A 14468-nucleotide genomic window follows, 5' to 3' on the forward strand; every position below is an offset into this window, starting at 1 on the left:
CATATTCAGGTCTTGTTTTTTTAGTTAGCCGTGTATATGTTAATGCGTATGTATTATGTACAGATTTTCCCTTGACTGATGATGGGGTCATGTCCTGACAAACTCATTGTAAGTCAAAAATATTCTAAGTTGAAAATGCAGTTGGTGCATCTAACCCACTGAACATCATAGCTTAGCCTAGCCTATCTTAAATGTGCTCAGAACGCTTACGTTAGTCTACAGTTGGGCAAAATCATTTAACCCAAAGCCTGTTTTATAATAAAGTGTTGAATATCTCAGTGGATTTATTGTATATGGTATGGAAAGTGAAAAGCGGAATGATTGTGTAGGTACAGAGCCAGTGCTTATCCTCATGATCCTATTGTTGACTAGGAGCTGTGATTCACTACTGCTGCTGTCGAGGGTCACGAAAAGTATGCCACTGCATATTGCTAGCTCAGGAGAAAAAAAACTCAAAGCTTAAAGGACAGTTTGTACTGAATGTGAATTGCTTTCACAGCATCGTAAAGTCAAAAAGTTGTAAGTCGAGCCATCTTAAGTCAGGGACTGTCTGTATACGTATGCAGTTCTACCAACAAAGCTCCTACGTTTTTTGGGTTTTTTTTCCTGTTTAAGAGGCCAAAGATCCTTCCCTTTACTACTATATTTTAAGCAGAAATGCTATATTTCATCATCATCATATCAAGAAACATAATTTATAATATTATTCTAAAGCTGTTGTGCCTTCTTTCAAATTCTGAGTGCAAATAAAAAGAATATATTAAATAAGATTTGAATCTGTTAAAGGAAAAAAGTAAGAAGTAACAGAAAGTTACCATTTTTTCCCCTGAATCTTTTTCACATGCTTTTTTGCTAGCCTTGTGCATAAAGAGAATCTTGATCTAGGCTTCCTTTACTCACATATCTTGTGTTTGGATTTTTTGTTCTTTGAAGAAAAGGCCATTTTGGTAACAGCATATTCTTACACTTGGTTGCATTTTGATGTTCTTTGTGAATGCTTATTTGGTGATATTATTGTTAATTTTCTATAACAGTTTCAGAACCATCTTTGTTGTTCTTAAGTATTAACTACTCATTTTGAATAATTTGCCTTTATGCCCAGTTACACATTTAATATTACAATCTTGCTTTTTCAGTTGATTATATATGTGTATGTATGTATATGTACCTATGTGTCAGTATGGGTGTTATTTGGTTGCTGTACCTTTTGAAAATATGAGATTTTATGTAAAATCACTTATATTTCAAATTACTGGAATTACATATAAGTACAATTACATCTTCATAATTTAGTAATGAATGTCATGGAGCTGGGTTTGGGATTTCCTGCCCCTCTGCTTTGTTCTGTTTTGCAGGAGGCTAATCCCTGCAAACTACATGCTCTCTTGCCAGCAGACTTCTGGCAAGGTTTGGCCAGTGGGAGGTACTGGTAGAAGATTGGAGAGCAGGAAAAGGGGAGAAAATAGGTCATTTCTCCTTCTCTTTTTATCTGGTTTGAGATACATCTCCATTGTGGTTCTAGCTCCTACCACATTAACTCATGACTTGGCTCAGTGAACAAAAAATTCCATTTTATTACTACAACATGGGTATATCTCATCATAAATATGCTTTTCTTTTTTTCTTTCCTAAGTTGCCTATAAATATGAATACCTAGTTTTGTCTCTTGGAATTATATTGAGTATCTAACCTCCTTTAGTTATGACAGGTTGTTATGCATTTGCATATGATAGCTGTAATATGTAGGTAATATGCAGAGGTGGAAGAAGGTAGCTAACTAGCTTGCTTTCTCTCTTTCTCTCAGTAAAGCCTTCTTCCTTTATAAAAATAAAACATACTTACATAGAAAATGCAGAAAAGTGAGAAAAAAAAGACTCACCCATAGTCCTATTTTCCATACTGGTGAGATTATTTTGGTATATTTCCTTCGTGATTCTTACAATGCAGAGAAACTTTAACACCCATATGAACACATTTTTCTTATACAAATTTCTCCAAATTGTTACTTGCAAAGAATACTGCTTTGTTAATATATTCTTTTCCCCATCATGTCTGGGAATATAGTTTTATACTTGTAAACCATTTACAGTTTTCTATCTTTTTCTCCCCATTTAACATATGCATTCTGCCTTATTATTAAGGTGCTGCAGTGAAGAGAAAACTGAATATTCCCCATTATACATTATGGAAAGTGTCATAGGTAAAGGAGTTGGCTGGTTCACTGGAAGGAAGAGATCTCTGGAAAAGACTGGCTGGTAGACATAGTGTAGGGAACCGCTGTGAAAGGGGAATACAAAATATTGCCATGGAGAGGGAAAGGAATTAAGTTTTCCTCCTTGTAGGGGAAAAGAGTGAGGGTCTTGAGAGTGGCAAAATGGGTATGGGACAGATTGTAACATGCACATTGAAATATGGGTTGCAAGGGAGAAAGTAGAGATGGCTGTTGCCCCGAGTCAGATCTGTGTCCCTCCTGCTGGCTACCAACCCCACCTGCAGAAATTGCACTTGCTTCCAGGGCTTGCCTTCACATGAACAGACTCCTGTGAGACTTCAGCAGGAGTGTTTGGAGAGTACTGAAGTCAGTGCTTTCGGTGGAGTCTGGGAGTGCTAGAAAGCAAGAGCTCCTGGGGCTTTGCGTCCTAGTTCTGGGAAGAGAGAGTTTTAATTGCATGAGAAGTAAAGGAGCACTTAAAGCCTGAGATCACTCAGGAATTTCTAGGGTCTTAAATATACACATTATTAGTATTTATTTTCTATAGCTGTGTGAGAAATTATCACATATGTAGAGACTTAAGACAATACTCATTTGTTGTCTTACAGTTCTGTAGGCTGCGAGTTTGGGCAAGCTGAACTGGGTTTTCTGCTCGGGGTCTTGTAAGGCCGAAATCAGGGTGTTGGCTGGATTGGGCTCTCATCAGAGGACTGAAGAATCTGCCTCCCACCTCATTTAAATTATGGGCCGAATCTGCTTCCTTGTGGTTTCTTCTAGTTCCTGGGTCTGGGGTCCCAGTTTCCTTGCTGGCTGTCAGTGGGGACTGTTTTCTACTATTAGAGGCTACCTGAATTCCTTCTTACTTGGACACTTCAGTCTTCAAAGCCAGCAGCAGCACCTTGAATCCTTATCATGCATTAAATCTTTGATTTTCCCTTTTGCTACCTGCTGGAGAAAACTGCTTTCGAAGTGCTTTTGTGATTAGATTAGGCCCATCCAGACGGTTATCGTATTTTAAGATCAACTGACCTGGGAATGGAATTACATCCACAAGGTCTCTTCCCATCATTACCTAGGTTAGTGTTTGAATAACCAGGAGGTAGGCCTCTTGGCAGGTGTTTGTGGGGGGAGGGTGGGCTGCCTTCCTTAGAATGTTGCTTACCACATTGTTACATAGTTTTTCTCTGTTATATGTGCTTTAATGTGTTTAACTCATGTGATAATATTAGTTGATAGAAATCACAAATATCCCAGGAGATTTAAAACCACTAATACTTTATAAAACTGTAACTTTTTTATGTTTGCCTGGGAGAAATTTATGTATACTGTGTGTTGTAATTGGTGTTAAATGAAAACTCTTAATAAAGAAATTTAAGGACTACACAATATCCTATAATATAGGATGTATTATTGATGCTTCATCAATTAGTAGGATCTTGAATTTGCTTTATTTATTTTTAAAGTTTATGTATTTATTTTAACACACACACACACACGTGTGTGTGTGTGTGTGTATTTATTTATTTTAACACACACACACACACACACGTGTGTGTGTGTGTGTGTGTGTGTGTGTGTGCATGTGGGAGAGGGGTAGAGGGAAGAATAGAATCCTAAGCAGTCTCTGTGCTGTCAGCATGAGCCCAATGCGGGCCTCGATATCGCGAGTCGTAGGATAATGACCTGAGCCAAAATCAAGAGTCAGATGCTCAACTGAATTTGTTTTATATTTTTCACATTGATGAATATCTTTATGATGAATTTTGTCTTTTCTTTTTATTGTTACTTTATGGGGAACTAAATCTAAAGAGTATGAAGATCCCACATTACTTATGAAGAGTTTTGTTAATTTGTATTCTAAGCAGTAATGTTTCGTGCCATATCTTTTCAGCCTTACAAAGTTTTGGTCTTTCATATTTTGATAGAAGAAAAGCTGTTTCTCATTGTAATTTTTTATTTAAAAAAGATATTGTCTTTGAACCTTTTTTCTTCCTTGTGCCTATATTAGTTGTAGCAGATTTTGTAATAGAAACTCAGTTTAAATACTGTGTCTAATGCACTATGGCACGTTGTTTCTTCTTTATTGGTCTCAGTTTCCTCCTTGCATTGAAATGGCTGAATGAGATTTCTTTCAGCACTCTGATTATGTGTTAAACACCTTTCCATACCCTATTTTTTCCTTAAAAATCTGTAATACCCATTAGCATTTTGCTAGTATTTATTAAGATGGACTTTATAGACTTTGGGAGAAGATAGTCACGCACATAGATAACACAAAAGGGTGTGCCTTGTGTTGGGGCTGACTGTAGAAGTAGCCAGCTTTAATGGTTCTGTATCCGAACACAGTGTGTTACAAGACTTAAATCACTTCTGTTACCCAGCCATGGGAGAGCTTTACATGGGAGCTGGAAAATAGTCATTTGCAAGATTCTTTAAAGGTCTGTACCAGTGGCAGGAATGGTGGAATATTTTTCTGGGTTAGGGAGCAGTGAAGTAGAAAGGATAAAACATTACCCATTCCTGTTTTTAAGTTTTCAGTATCAAATAATTTCCTGAAATGGATGAACTATTCTCGTATGTGGTTTAACTGGTTCAGATTATAGAGAAACAGATACTGTCCTTTTTATAGATGCCGCATTTTTTCAGACTGCATTAGCTTTTTACCAGTGAGGATATACTTTTATAGTTGGCTTGTGGTTAAGTATAAGCCTTAGATCTCGTTATGTGAATTTTTATCAGAGTGTGCCCCCCCATACTTATATAATTGAATTTTTGTTCTTGATGCACTTTATAATCATGTTAGTTTGTCTTTGCAGCCTGTTAAAGTCTCTTCAACTTCTGTCACTCAGAGTGTTAGAATCCCTTTTAGTTTTCTTCTGTCTATAAATTTGATAAGTATGTCATTCGTTTTCATTTATCTTTTATAAATATCCTGAGAAATTTAGGAATGAAAGAGCCTTATGGTCTGCTACCTTCTTTTTTTTAGTGATTTATTATGTAATTGACATTTAACGTATTTTGAGTATTTTATCATTTAAAAATTTTAAACTTCATTTTAAAATTCTGTTCGTGGGTATATCACAGAAGACTCAGCTACATGCTGACTGTGGTTATTCAGTGGACCTTTTGCATTTACCTGTTCCATTATTCTAGCAGCCTTAGTTAAAACCCCTCACCATCAAAAAATGGGGAAATGATAAGGGTTTCTGCTTAATTTCTTTGATTTGTATTTGTATCTCTTATTCTGAAAACCTTAGTTTTTTGTTTTTTTTTTTTTTTAATTTTTTTTTCAACGTTTTTTATTTATTTTTGGGACAGAGAGAGACAGAGCATGAACGGGGGAGGGGCAGAGAGAGAGGGAGACACAGAATCGGAAACAGGCTCCAGGCTCCGAGCCATCAGCCCAGAGCCTGACGCGGGGCTCGAACTCACGGACTGCGAGATCGTGACCTGGCTGAAGTCGGACGCTCAACCGACTGCGCCACCCAGGCGCCCCTGAAAACCTTAGTTTTTAATGACATTAACAATTACTTATTTGCTTTAATTTTCTACTTTTAATAGTTTCAAAATAATAATGCAAACATTACTGAGAATACTTTGTTTCCTTTTATCTCTAGGAGGATATATCCTATTTGAGGTCTATTACTTCACATTAGTGTCATTTGAAGTAATTTCTCTCTGTGTGCTTAAGCCTCCAATTTAAAACAATAAGGTTCATTTGTTTTATTTGGCTTTGGATTTTAAGGGATTGCCTTTTTTTCTTTGCCCCAGTTTAATTTAATTTAGTTTTACAAATATTTAAAACATTTACATCTGAACTACAAAACAAGGCATTCAGAAAAATCTAGCTTCTATCCCCTGTCTCTTTGTTCCTCCATAGATAAACATTTTAATTGACTTTTGGTTTATCCTATCTCATTTAAGTATAAGAAAATACACATATTTTTGTATTTATTTTTAGTTAAAAGGTAGCTTGTTTTTATAGCATGCGTCTCCCTGCCATGACCTATGCAGAAGATTATTTTATAGCAATACATTAAAATATTCCTCATTCCTCTTACAGCTGTTATTCACTTGTGTTGCTGCAACATAGTTTACCATTCCCTTATGGATGGACATCTAGGTTGTTTCCACCCTTTAGTTAATAAAGATAGTCCTGCAAAGAATAACCTTATGAATATGGTACTTTGTACTTTTGCCAATATAAGAAGAAAATCGTAAAGAAATTTATGTATTATTTTGGTAAGATGTGAGAGAGAGCAGAGATAAATATGTCTTCAGCTTGTTCAGTTTACTGTTGTCAGTTGAGCAGTCTTGTTGGATGTTATTGTCTTGAATGGGTGTGGAGTTTTATCAGATAATTTTTTTGGACTTATGGCAACAAACTAGCATTTTTTCCTTATAATTTTTAATTATAATTAAGATTGAATTATAATGATAGATTTTTTTCTATTGTTGAACCAATCTTGCATTTCTGGGATAAATTCAGTTTGGTTCTGAAGTATTTTTAAAAATTCATACAGTGATGGATGTGGTTTGTTATTTTATTTAGGAACTCAAACAAATCAAAACACTGAATATCTTTCCAGGTGTCAAACCAGTCTTGCATTCTCAAGATCTATCTTGTCATGGTGTTTTCTTTTTTTTTCCTTGTTGGTCTCATTTTTTCTAACTTTTTATAATCTAACTTTATATTAAAATTATTTTACGCTCAAGCAGAATGCAGAAAACTCGCCACCAGTAGTTCCCTTTATCTTTTCCCTTTATTATTCTAGTTTCTGTAAGTATTACATTTACATTCATCAGTGTTATTACACTTTTTGCTTTCAATTGGCACATATATTTTAAAGAACTTAAGAGGAGATTAGTGATCTATTACATTTACCTAATTATTTATTATTTCTTTTGCTCTCCCTTTTTACCAGAAGGTCCATGTTTTATTCTGATGCCATTTTCCTTCTATATGAAGAGCTTTCTTTAGTATTTCTTGTAGAATCCATCTACTGGTAACAAATACTCTCAATTTTTGAAAATCTGAGTACGATCTTATTTTTATGTCATTTCTGAAGGATATTTTCACTTGATATAGTTTTCCGGATTGAGCGTTCTTTCAGCATTTTATAAATGTGGTTCCACTATCCTTTGGTCTTCTTAGTTTCTAATGAGAAATCCAGTCATTTAAATCCTAATTTCTCTCTATGTAATGTAGTATGTCTTTTTTCTCTGGTGGCTGTCAGGATACTTATTTTATATAGGTTATCAACAGCTTGATTATGATGGATTGTTTTGTGGTTTTCTTTGATTTTATTCTGTTTTATTTTTGCTGATCTTGAATCTGTAAATATGTATCTTTCAACAAATTTGTTATGTTTTCATGAATTATTACATCAAAATTTTTGTTTTCTGTGACCATATTTCTCTTCCATGGGTATCTGTGAGTCTGTTCATATTTTTCAGGTCTTTAATAATTTTTTTCTAATGTTTATTTATTCCTGAGAGAGAGAGAGAGGGAGAGAACAAGTGGGGTAGGGGCAGAGAGAGGGAGACACAGAATCAGAAGTAGGCTCCAGGCTCTGAGCTGTCAGCACAGGGCCCAATGCCGGGCTTGAACCCACAAATCATGAGATTATGACCTGAGCCGAAGTCAGACGCTTAACTGACTGAGCCACCCAGGCACCCCTGTATTTTTCAGTCTTTTAAAACAATTTTGAATATTGTCCTTCAGAGTACATAATTAATTTCTTTTAGTCTATTGTTAGGTTGTTGGTTCACTGACTCTTTTCCTCTATCGTTTCTATTCTGCTATTGAGCCAAGTCAGTATTTTCTTATTTCAGATACTATATTTTTCCATGTTGAAATTTTTATTTGATCTTTTTTTACATTTTTCATCAAGGAATTTTTGTCTTTCCATTGGTTTCAATATCTAATGCAGTGTGTTTATTGTAATATATGTGTTTTAAAGTCTTTGATAAGTCCAACATCTGTTTCATTTCACATTTGGCCTTTCTTGATTGTCTTTTCCTTTGGAAATTGCTCATATTTTACTGGTTGTGGTGTATCTAGCAATTTTGGATTGTGTCATGGATATTTTGAATATTGTGTTGTGAGACTGACTCCACTAGTGTCCTGTATAGAGTGCTGACTTTTTTCTTTTTTCTTTTTTTTTTTTTTTGTCTTATCAGACTTCAGCCTGGTTGGATTCAGATTGAACTTTCTCTCTGGACTTCTTTATTCTTTAGGTGGTGGTTTTAGCATCAGTTCAGTTTTATAGTCTTTGCTGTACTCTTACTTTTGTTAGGGATTTTGCACACACTGTTCTCAAAGGATGCTTTCCCTGGTTTCTCTGATTGGAAGGGTGGAATTCTCCAAGAGCTTTAGCCTCTGGTATAATACACATTTTTTTCTGACTGAGCTACTGTTAGGTGTAAATAGTGAGAGAAAAAAGAAAAAAAATAACAAGGATTATCTCCACAATCTTTATATAAGAGTCCTTTTTCATTGTTTTTCTATTTAGAAGAATGGGTTTTCACTCTACAACTGAAGTGGTACCCTCAGGTCTGTCCTTGGGCCAGGTTGGAAGAGATAAAAGGGGAAAAAAACAATCTCTCTGCCCTTTTCCCCACAAGGGGCACTGTTCACATCTTTTGGCCAGAAAGTTGGACTTCTCTAAGAGTTTTGCTGACTCTGCCTGTTACTCACATCCTGATTAGCCTGTCCTTGGGTCAGTCTAGGAGGTAACATGGGAAAAGCCAGGAAGCACACTGCCGCTACATTAGCCACTCTGCAAGTTTTGACTTTGTTTCCAAATCTACCTGCTGTCATTAAAATTTTTAGAGTTGCATGTGTATATTTTATTTCATTTTGTTATCTTTAGAGTTTTTACCGTAAACACTGGAAAAGGCTGGAAACCTCACATTCTTTTTTTGAAATAAATTTTGCTGGATATAGAATTCTATGTTGACAGTTGTTTAAAAAAGCAACTGAAAGTACTCAGTCCAAATTTTGGTTTTCTTCTGTTTATTCCTGTGAATGTGATGTGTATTCTTTTTTTTTCCTTTGGCAGCTACTCAGATTTTATCTTTATCAGCGCTTTTCAGCCATCTGATTATGATATGCCCTGTGTAATTTTCTATGTGTTTATCAGACTCTGAATTTATGGAGTTTTCTGGATCAGTGTGTTTATAATCGTCATAAAATTTATAATTTTTTTTATCAATTATTTTTTCAATTGTTTTTTCTATTCTTCTTCTCCTTAACCCCCCTCCCACCATCCCAAGGGAAGGCATTTTACTCTCCTTTATTTACCATCCATTACATGTATGTTAAATGGCTTTATATTGTTCTATATGTCACTGAGACTTTTTTTCCTGTCTTTTTCTCTCACACACACAAACTAAAAACCAAATAAAAATTGTTTATGGATAGTTATCTTGCTGTTTCTTTAAGTTCACTGATCTTTTCTTCTGCTGTGTCTAATACAGGCATACCTTGGAGATATTGCTGGTTTGGCCCCAGACAATTGCAGTAAAGTGAATATTGCAATAACGCGAGTCAAATGAATTTTTTCATTTCCCAGTGCATGTAAAAGCTATGTTTACACTGTACTGCACTCTTTTACTGTACTGTGCATTAAGTGCACAATAGCATTATGTCTAAAAAAATAATATTCTTACCTTAATTTAAGAAATATTTTATTGCTAAAAATGCTCCTTTGATGTGTGTTAGGGGATGATGGCCTTTCTAGCACAGAGAGCCTATATTCAAAATTGAGTTAATATTTTAGGTTTCAGTCTACCAGATAAAATCATCACCATTTACCAACTATGTCCAGTTACTCTTTTTTACTTTTATATTTTTAAGTCTGTTAATGAATAATTTACAGAATAGTGAAAACCCACTTTATTAGAAATTTTAATAAGAATTTAAGCACAGCAAACCTCTTTATGTCAAGTAAATTTTGATGCACAAACTTCATAAAAAATGAAAGAATATTGTTGCACATTATTTTAGCAAAATAAGGTGATCTAGGTTGTTGTTGCAAAAGACCGTGTGATAAAGTCTTTTCAGTTGAATGAATGACTAGAGGAAAATACCATATTTTCTTTTTTGTCCTTAGAAGTATGTTGTTCACTCATAATTTTTAAGTTATATAGTATTCATCTAGGATAAATACCCTCAATCTGAGTTGTTGTTTACATGATCAACGTCACCAAATTTTTAAAATCTAGAGCTAGAGTTACCCCTTGCCTCAGCACCCCAAACAACCAGTCTGTTCTCTGTATCTATGAACTTGGTTTTTGTTGGTTTCATTTTTTAGATTTTACATGTAAGTGAGATCATATGGTATTTGTCTTTCTCTGACTTATTTCACATAACACAATGCCCTCAAGGTCCATCCATGTTGTTGCCGGTGGCAGGATTTCATTCTTTTTTATGGCTGAGTATACACATCTTCTTTGTGAGTCTCTTCTTAATTCATTGTAACTGCTCATCCCATATTATTGCATCCTGTGGCACTGGCTCTAATAACTCAATTTTTCTGTTATAAATCGTAGATGATATATTGTAAATTTGTTTCTTTACGATAGGTATTTGGATTTGCTGTTTATTTTGTCCAGAATATGGAGAACCATTTGATTTTCCAGTTTCTGGCTTTAAAATGATGCAGCTGAATGTGCCACTAGAATTAAGAAATCATGACTGTGAAAACTGGCAGACCAAGGGTTAAACTGGAAGTATGACATACATGTCACCTTCAGATCTTGGTGTGAAAAATGCATGTTGTGATCTCCTGATTATGTTCAGATTGCCATTTCAACTTTTCTTAATCATTGTAAGCTAGGTTATTTTTTTTTCCAGTTCCCTAGGGGAGATTTTAGTTTGTGTTGAGACAGATGATATAATAGCTGCTTTTGAAACTTGATTGTAAGAGTATGATAATTCTTAAGATTCACAGAAAATTTTTCCTTATGCAGTACAGTTTTTAAATTAGGTGAATATTTTTTTTCTTATTCTTAGTAATTAAAAAGTGAGTTACAATTTTAAGAAAAGATTATTAAATCAGTATGCATTGCTGTTGGTACAGAGTCAGCAGAACCGTTAAAATTATGATCTGCTTTTTAAAATATTTATATTAAAGGAATAGTCCTAAATCCTTTGTTTTTATTTGTTTATTATTTTTTTTAAGGCAAGAGGAGCAGATGTCCCAGAGATTCCTGGAGATCTTGGTCTTAAGACATGTGGCAGCACAGCCAGTATGAAGGTTAAACAGGTGAAAAAGTGAGTATGATTTTACAGTGGGTTTTCAGTGAATTTGTATAAATGACAGTCAGTTTTTTAGTTCTCTTACAACTTTTATTTAGATTTCTTGGTAAATATGCTCTTACTGTCCACACATTAAATTATACTATAAGCCTAAATTATGACTCAACAATTAGTGGAATAGGTCTGAAGATTATCTGCTTGTTTAAAAATAGATTTTAATTTTGTCCTCGCAACACCTTTATGTCAATGTCTGTTAGGGTGCATTTGTTCAGTGGGAACAATCCAAGTGTGTCTGTCTCAGTGCCCTTAATACATGTTCTCATTCATTTAGAAAAATCAGCTTTGTCATTTGAGTTATGAGATTGCTGTATCTCAGCTCTGCCTTTGAGAAAGCCTGAATTTGATGCCGGTAGTTGGCTCTTATGTCAAATGTCTGAAGGTATCCATTTCAGTCTTTAACCGAAAAACCATTTCATACTTTCCCACTGAAGCCTTACCTACCTCCTTCCCCATCCCATGAAGTTGGCATTAAAGAACAAAAACCAGAAAAACCATCTTTTCACCCAGTAGAGTGTTAGATAGCTATGTTTTCGTTGTAAATAGAGAAAAGACAAAGATAAAAATATTCATTCTGCATCCAGACCCACCAATCCAGGACTGATGGGCTGCGACAACATTCACAGGTAAAATCTGGTTGTATATTTCATCGGGAATGCTGCTTCTGATCAGAAGTTGGCTCTTCACAGTTTTTATAACATTCACTGAAAACATAGATTTTCTACGGACATTGCCTTGGGTCAAGATTAGGAGAGTGTAGTGGTGCTTTTTAATTTTTTCTGTTGTTTTTGTTTTTGACCTGTGCACTGAATGTAATTTTCATTTGATCCACTGTATTTCTGGGAAGGTTTGTGTGGCTATTTGTGTGCTCATGCGCATGCGCTTATTAAATAGTTTTGCTTGCAAGAGCTCTTCAACACATTTTATTTTTCCCTTGGGCTTAGTTATTCTGACTGTTTCAGTATCTTGCGTCTCACTTAGTTATTTCATGTACTTCAGGTTACCCTTCACTAAAGGTCACTTTCCGAAGATGGCTGAATGTGCACATTTCCATTATGAGAACGTTGAGTTTGGCAGCATACAGGTATATTTGAAATATTTCCTATATACTGAATTAAGATATATCTATATCTGTATTTTTTTCTTGGTCTCTATTTTTATCTATATATGAGAGGTGACACTTAGAAGTAGTTTTTTCTATTGATGTCTTGTTGGTTGATGGGAAAACTTTTATTTCCTTCTGTTGGCAAATACTTGATGCCCTATAACTCCTATTTTAGGTGGAAATAGTGTAATCGAATCACTATAATCTTAGAACTTCTATTAGACTCCTTATAATTCGCTATTGTTTTATAGCATGAAGTATTCTAGTTGTTCCCTGACTAACATTGGGTCATAGTAATGATGATTAAATGAGAGTTGGAGTGAAGTGGAGTACGGGGCAGATGTGCTAATAGAGTTTTATTATTTTATTTTATTTTTTAGTATTTTTTTCTTACTTTTAGGTATATTGTGTGTGTAAGTATATATGTTTATAGAGCATGTGCATGTATACATATATGTTACATACATATATATATATATATGTATATTTTAAAGCCCAGGCTAAGAGAGAAATTACCTAGGTGTCCCTCCTATGTTGCACTTGCCTTCTCTACCCTAAAGATTACTTCTACCATGACTTTTATAGTATTTGTTATAATTTTTTGTTTTATTATCTGTATGCATTCCTAATCAGTATGGGTGTTTAGTTTGCCTATTTTTGAACTTTATGTACTTAGAATTATTCTAATCCATTCAGCAAATACTTACTGAGCAAGTACAGTGTACCAGGCACTGTTTTAGGTGCTTTGGCTATATCAGTGAGCAACAACCACAACAAAAACCGGATACCCATTCTTTTCTTAATTTTTTTAATTTTTTTTTTAACATTTATTTTTGAGAGACAGAGACAGAGCACAAGCAGGGGAGGGACAGAGAGAGAGGAAGACACAAAATCCAAAGCAGGCTCCAGGCTCTGAGCTGTCAGCACAGAGCCCTACATGGGGCTTGAATCCACGAGCCATGAGATCATGTCCTGAGCCAAAGTCGGACGCTTAACCGACTGAGCCACCCAGGCACCCCATCTGAATACCCATTCTTAAAGCGCACAGAGGATGGCCAAGAAAAGAGCTATGGTAAAAAAGTAGAACAGGATAAGAAGGATCAGGGGTAGGTTGAAATATCAAACCTGGGTGGGCTTCATTATTGAATGTATTCTTTCTGCTTTCATTTACCATTGTGAAATTGATCCCTGTAGATGTATGTAGTTATAGTTGGTTCAGTTTGTTCACTACTGTATATTAATCGATAGCATGCATTATGTTACAAGTAATTTATCTTCTTTTTCGTTTGTTTGTTTGAAATTTGGGTTGTAAGTTTTTGCTGTCTGTGAACGTTGTTGTGCACAAATCCTCACGCACATATGCAGGAGTTTCTCACAGTAGAATTTCAGAGTTCTACAATACCCACATGTCCAGCTTTACTGAGTAAAGCCAAGCTACTTCCAAAAGTGGTTGACAAATGTATACTTTCATAAACAGTAAATGTCAGTTGCTGTTCTGCATCCTTGGGAACTCTTGGTTGTTTGCTACTTGTTAATTTTTACTCATCTGATGAGGATGTAATTCTCTCTCACTGTATGTATTTGTAGTCTCCTGATTTGTAATGCAGTTGAACATCTTTTCAAATATTTGTTGGGCATTTGAGATTTCTGTTTTTTTAAAACTCTAGATCAGATCTTTTGTTCATTTTGTTTTACAGATTTGCTTATATTTTTCTTACTCAACCATGGGAATGCTTTACATATTTTGGGTGTTCTTTCATGTTGCATCCAGTCCTTTATTGTTTTTGCATGTGTAATAAAAACACTTTCTCCCACATTGTGGCATGTTA

At 34.9% G+C, this 14468-nt stretch overlaps 1 protein-coding gene across 5 annotated transcripts in view; it reads left to right on the forward strand.

The window, feature by feature from the left end:
- The window catches only part of ARHGAP32 (Rho GTPase activating protein 32), a 298544-nt gene that overhangs the window by 128583 nt on the left and 155493 nt on the right, over window positions 1–14468 (forward strand). For 3 of the 5 annotated variants that reach the window (XM_060605213.3, XM_078432951.2, XM_060605220.3), the window contains exons 3-5: window positions 11401–11492; window positions 12119–12160; window positions 12534–12618. In XM_060605213.3, the coding sequence (XP_060461196.3) occupies window positions 11401–11492; window positions 12119–12160; window positions 12534–12618 (219 nt within the window). The remainder of the gene's footprint in view (window positions 1–11400; window positions 11493–12118; window positions 12161–12533; window positions 12619–14468) is intronic. The other 2 variants (XM_078432952.2, XM_060605221.3) reach the window with 1 other exon arrangement.

The sequence above is a fragment of the Panthera onca genome, chromosome D1 (genome assembly GCF_046562875.1).
Source record: "Panthera onca isolate mPanOnc1 chromosome D1, mPanOnc1 haplotype 2, whole genome shotgun sequence".
NCBI classification, from domain to species: domain Eukaryota; kingdom Metazoa; phylum Chordata; class Mammalia; order Carnivora; family Felidae; genus Panthera; species Panthera onca.